Here is a 6000-nt window from a genome sequence, read left to right on the forward strand (position 1 = left end):
CCAGGAGCACTGACGGCAGGACCGCCAGAGCCCCCAACAGCCCTCCCGACGGCCTCAGCGCGACCCACAGAGGCGAGCCAACAGGATTCTCTGCAGAAACGCCGGCCTTGGGAACCGGTTTCACACATGACCCCCGACTGCTGGGCCACACCTGCGCACACCTGGGGCTGCAGCTTTGGCACCGGGTGGGCGCCAGCCTGCTCCCACCCCCAAATAAAGGCTTTAGTTTGTTGGGGGTTGGGGGGAGGGTCACGCCTGGAAGGTTGGGGGGGCCATCGGGGTTGCCAGGAATTGAACCCAAGTCAGCCACAAGCAAAGCAAGTGCTCTACCCACTGAACTATCTCTCTGGCCCCCGAAAGCAAAGACTTTCAATGAAGCTTCTCAGAGGCTGCTTTCTGGCCCTGCAAGCACCAAGGGGCGGCCACATCTCTACCACAGGTCACCTGCATGTTCACGGCCACCAAGGGGAGGAAGGGCTTTCAGGCCCTCCAAGAGTTGGTGACATGTCCGAGGGCTCCGTCAGAAGGCACGAGGCCCCACATCCGGGCTGTGCCCAGTGTGGTGACCGGGCAGACGCCAGCCCACCACCCGGAGCAGTGCGGGCTCCCCCGCCCAGATGGTGGCCTGTACGTCACGCCCAGAACTGCCCTTTGAACCTGGGCAGCCGGCAGCTCTGCCTGGACTCTGGAGCTGGCAGAAACATGTCTGCCGAGCCAGAGGGTCCCAGCCAGGCTGGGCCCCCTCCCCAGAACAGAAAACCGCCGGTGCCCCCAGAAACGTACCTTCTTGAAACACACACACAAGTGCCACCCCCACTGCTGTTAATGGTCCCGGCGCCCTTCCCTGCTGCCCAGGGCAGCACTGCCCCCCCCCCCGTGGGAAACTGACCGGAGCCGGGGGTGTGGGAGCGAGGGCCTCTGCGGCCCAGAGAATCCCCCGGGCCCAGGGTTCCGGGGTATTTTGGGATGTTCCGATTTGGCCTCTGCCAAAAGCTAAACATTTCCCTCATTCCTTTCTGGTTATGGAGCCGCACAGTGCTCCAGTTTACTCGGAAAACCCTTTCCCAGGATTTAAAAGAAAACAGCCACCGAGGTCAGCTGACCGGCGAGACCAGAAGGGGGGTCTGTGCTCAGCGTGGGCGACCTGTCCACACTCAGCCCTGCTTCTGCTGCCCGCTGAGGTCAGCCACAAGGCATCCCTCTCCGAGCGCCCTGGGAGCCCCCACCTCAGTCCCCTCCCGGTCTGTGAACAGAAGGACCAGCCACCTTCCCTCGGGGGCGCAGGGGGTCGCGCCCTCGTGGTGCACCTTCCTCGCCTACACCAGCTCGTTCTAAGGAGGAAACGGCTCAGGGGCCCAAGCGAAGGGGGCAGGGCGTTTGCCTTGCAGCGGCCCACCCTGGTTTGATCCCCGGCATCCCATAGGGTCCCCCCAGCACCCGCAGGAGAGATTCCTGAATGCAGAGCCGGGAGGAACCCCTGAGCGGGGCCGGATGTGACCCAAAAAAGCAAAAAAAAAAAAAATTTTTTTTTTTTTAAAGAAACACGGTCAGCACTAGCTTGCACCCAGAAGTGGCGTGTCTGATGGGTCTGGGTGCTGCACCCGAAGGCGGCCGGGACTCGGCGGGGGTCCCGGCGATTGTCTGTGCCGGGCTGCGCGCCGGGCCGAGCACCGCCCGTGCCGACGCCTCTCCCGAAGGGTGAGCCGGGGTTTCGGCATCGGGGCCCCGGGGCGCCGGGGGATGACGCGAGGCCCCGCTGCGGCGCGGGGGTGCCAGGTGCCCGCGGGGCCGGCGCAGGGTCCGCCCGGGCGGCCGGCCGGGCCTGTCCGCCGGGGACGCGGGGCGGCGGGCGCGGCCGCGGCGCAGACAAAGCGCGGGGGGCGTCCCCGGCGGGCCGCGCGCGCGAGGGTCGCGCACAAAGGCGGCGCGGGCCGTACTTACTTTCTCGATGGCTCCGGGCAGCAGGCGCTCCAGCAGCCTGCACAGCACCACCCCGTCCCGCAGGGACGCCTGCAGGAAGCCCTCGGGGTCGGCGATGGTCTTCTTGGGCGACTCGAGCACGCCCAGGGTGATGAGCCACGTAACGGTCTGCTCCGCGGAATTCATCGCGGCGCGCGCGGGGCGCTTCACCTCGGAGCGGCCGCGGCCCGGCCCGCTGCGCCCACCGCGCCCCGCGCGCCCGCGCCCATGGACGGGCCGGCCGCGGGGAAGGGGTCGCCCGGCTCGCGCGGCCCCGCTGCGTCCCGGCCGCCTGTCAAGCGCCTCTCCGCGAGATGCACATGAACCTGCGGCGGCCGCCCGGCGCCGCCCCCGCCGCCGATGACATCACCGCGAGGGGGAGAGAGCAGACGCCGCGCTCGGGCCCGCCCCGCTGCGCCCCCGCCGCGCCCCGCGCCCGCGCGCGCGCCCCCCGCGCCCCAGCCCGGCCCCGCGCCCCGCGCCCCCCACCCGCGCCCGGCCCCGCGCCCCGCGCCCCGCGCCCGGCCCGGCCCCGCCGCGCGCGCCGCCACCTGCGCGCACCCAAGGGCGCCCGCTGACCTCCAGGAGGCGACGCCCGCCCCGCACCCACGGGCTCTGCGCGCGCCCCCGCCCCGAGAGCCCGCCGGAGTCCGCGCGCCGCCGCCGCGATGCGGGTGGGGGGCCCGGCCGGCCGCCGCCCTGCGCCCCGGGCTTGTGCGGGTTTTGCGCGCGCACGTTTGGCTCCTTCGCGCTTCTCCCTGGATGCTCCGTTTCATTTATTTGTGCGGGTCTGAGTTCGCGGGGCGGGGGGCGAGGGCAGGGGAGGGGAGCCCACGGCGAGCCGTGCGCGCCTCCCCGGGCTCCCTCGCGGGCCAGTGATTACCGAACACAAACGATAATTAAATCTGTAGCCAGATGGGTCCTCCGCGGAGGACTGGCTCCCCACGGGGCCGCGCTCCCGGGGACGTGGACGGGGACGCTGTCCCGCGCGCCCTCTGCCGGGGCCCCCGCAGGGACCTCCCCGCGGGACCGGCGTCCCGGACCGCGGCAAGGTCAGGAGCCAGGCAGGGGCCGGAGGGCGCAGGGCCCGGGCGCCAAGACCTGGGGGTTCCCGGTCCGACCAGGGCGGGATCCCACCTCCAGCTCGGTCTCAAGGACAGACCAGAGTCTTTCCGAGTCGCCTACAGAACTGCCTGCCACAAGAGCTGGAAACAAAGAAAGATTTTTTTTAATAACAAATAATTTTTTTAAATAATAATAATGAGGAGCCTGGGAAATAGGACAGCGGGGAAGGCATTTGCTTGCCAGCAGCCAACCCCGTTCCATCCCTGACAACCCCATATGGTCCCCAAGCACTGCCAGGAGTGATTCCTGAGTGCAGAGCCAGGAGTAAGCGCTGAGCCCGCTGGTGTGGGACCCCCCCAAAAAATCACAAAGGAGTCTGGAAAGATACTATAGCAGAGAGGGGGGGGCGCTTGCCTTGCACTTCTCAGACCAAGGTTCGGTCCCCAGCACCCCATAGGGTCCCCGGTGCACCGTAGGAGCGATCCCTGTGCATAGAGCCAGGAGAAAGTGCTGAACACCACCAGATGTGGCAAAAAAAAAAAATACTCCAAAAATTAAAACTAGGGGCTGGAGTGATAGCACAGCAGGTAGGGTGTTTGCCTTGCACGTGGCTGACTCGGGTTTGATTCCCAGCATCCCATATCATCCCCTGCGCACCGCCAGGAGAAATTCCTGAGTGCAGAGTTATTCTTCAGAGTTAAATTCCTGAGTTACTCTTGAGTGCTCAAGAGTAATCCCTGAGCATCACCAGGTGTGACCCAAAAAGCAAAAATAAATAAATAAATAAATGAAACTAGATAAATAACTAGGAGGCCAGAGAGATAGCACAGCGGGAAAGGCACTTGCCAGCAGGAGAGATCCCTGAGCACAGAGCCAGGAGTACGTGTGGAGTATAGCTGGGTATGGCGCCCAAATACTCAGTAATAATGAGAGTTATTAACAGCTGGAGGAGCTGGAGCCTGGCCCACCAGTGTCACACGGTTCCCTGAGCGCTGTCGGGGAGACCCCCAAGCACCAAGTCAGGGAGAGCCCCTGAGCACCACGGGGTGTGGCCCCCAAACCAATCACTGTCACTGTCATCCCGATGCTCATCGGTTTGCTCCAGTGGGCACCAGTCACGTCTCCATTGTGAGGCTTGTTTTGACTGTTTTTGGCATATTGAATACGCCACAGGGAGCTTGCCAGGCTCTGCCGTGCGGGCAGGATACTCTCGGTAGCTTGCAGGGCTCTCCGAGAGGGGCGGAGGAATCGAACGCGGGTCAGCCGAGTGCAAGGCAAACCCCCTCCCCGCTGTGCGATCGCTCCAGCCCGATAAGTCAATAATTCAGGTAGGGCCCAGGGCTCGACTTGGTGCGAAGCGTCGCCTCGCAGGGGTGAGAGCTTGAGTTCGGGCCCCGTCTCCACTGCCCACTGCGTGAGACTTTCCCAGGGCGCGGCCCAGGGGGTTGCCAACACTGGAAGGGAAACATCCAAAGTGAAGAAATAAAATCTAAGAATAACCAGAGGCTTAGCCCCCCTCGCGTGGCCCGGGGCAGCGGCCAGCAGGGTGGCACGTCCGCCTGGGGAGGGCAAAGTCGCACAGAGGCCATGTGAATTCGGGGTCCAAGGACGGCAGGTCTGGGGCCAACCCCTGTGTCTGTGCCCCGTGTCCCCTGCCCTCTGCCCCCTGCCCCCCTGCCCCCTGCCCCCTGCCCCCTGCCCTGTTCCTCCGGCCGCAGCAGGTTCCCGTCCTGTCCCATCCCTGCCCAGCCCCAGGCCCGGCCACAGCCCACAGCCCCCTCCCAGGGCGCAGTGCAGACCCCGGCCCGAGGTGGCCCTGGCGGCCCCGTGGCAGACAGGCTTCCGCCGGGTGGTCGGGCCCCCAGACTCCTCTTTCCTGCACTATCCGCTTCCGCTGCGAGTCCCACACTCCCGTCCTGGACGTCGCTCTCCACCGCGCTGCCTGGACACTGGGACTCGGGTTGGGCGTCCCCGGCCCCTGGACGGGCCTGAACCGAGGAAACACGACAAGGCAGAATGGGCAGACGTGGCCAGAGGGCGACCGAGACCCACGGCCCCGCCCTGGCTCCACTCACCGACCCTGCCGCTGGCGGGGTCGTGGGGTGCTAGGCCAGCCCACGCACGGCCGAGTGTGGGAACCCACGTCCCTGGAGGGGCCCCCAGCCCGGCCCAGCTCACCGTCCGTGAGGACGACCGCCGAGATCTGACCCCACAGTCGGTCACGGGCGGGCCCCGGGGCTCACGCACAGGCTGCAGGTCACCCGCCGTGGGGCCTTTGCACACCCTGAGCCTGTGTCTGGAGCACTGTGCAGAGGGGCGGCTGAGCGGGCTCCCTGCAGTCCACAGAAGCCTCGTGGGCACCGACGGCCCTGCAGCTCGGATGTGGCCCCGGGATGTCAGCGTCCTGCCTCACCGGAGCCCCGGGCCAGTCACCACACGCAGAGCCACAGCAGCTCAAACCCTGCCAAAGGCCCCTCGGCTGCGGGTCTCTGGGCCGGGCCTGGGGCCCGCCCGCTCTGGCCAGCAGCCCCCACGCACTTGGTAGCGCCTGAAGCCTGTCTATGCCGGGCGCCAGGCACCTTGAATGCGGGACCCGACGGTAAACGGGCTCTGAATACCTGGGGTCCGAAACTGGATTCAAACCCACTCAGGGCCGGAACCGAGAGCTTCTCCCGGGGCGCCTGGCCAGGCTGATCTGGGCCACTACCAGCAGCAGCTGCCAGTCAGGCCCGGGCCTTGGCACTCAGGAACCACCAGGCCACCCCAGCGGCTCGCAGGGTCGGGCGGGTGCGGGCTGAGACAGCCGGGCCCGGGCTCTCCCCTGGCTGCTCCGAATCCACGGCCCTGGGAGCGCATTTGGTGCATCCTCTTCCTTGAGCCTCTCTCCGCGGCCGGGAGGCCCCTCCCTCACCCCTGGAGGGTGCCTGGGCAGGGGGCTTCTCAGACCACCCTCCATGCGCCCTTCGGGACCCTCCT

General features: G+C 66.8%; 1 protein-coding gene across 3 annotated transcripts in view; it reads right to left on the minus strand.

Annotated features, from left to right (window-relative positions):
• The window catches only part of ARHGEF7 (Rho guanine nucleotide exchange factor 7), a 54206-nt gene extending 51850 nt beyond the window's left edge, over positions 1-2356 (minus strand). For 2 of the 3 annotated variants that reach the window (XM_055124568.1, XM_055124566.1), the window contains exon 1: positions 1942-2356. In XM_055124568.1, coding sequence (XP_054980543.1) covers positions 1942-2106 — 165 coding nt within the window. In that variant the 5' untranslated portion in view covers positions 2107-2356. The remainder of the gene's footprint in view (positions 1-1941) is intronic. The other variant, XM_055124573.1, reaches the window with a different exon arrangement.
• Between the last annotated feature and the right edge of the window lie 3644 nt (positions 2357-6000).

The sequence above is a fragment of the Sorex araneus genome, chromosome 1 (genome assembly GCF_027595985.1).
Source record: "Sorex araneus isolate mSorAra2 chromosome 1, mSorAra2.pri, whole genome shotgun sequence".
NCBI classification, from domain to species: Eukaryota; Metazoa; Chordata; class Mammalia; order Eulipotyphla; family Soricidae; genus Sorex; species Sorex araneus.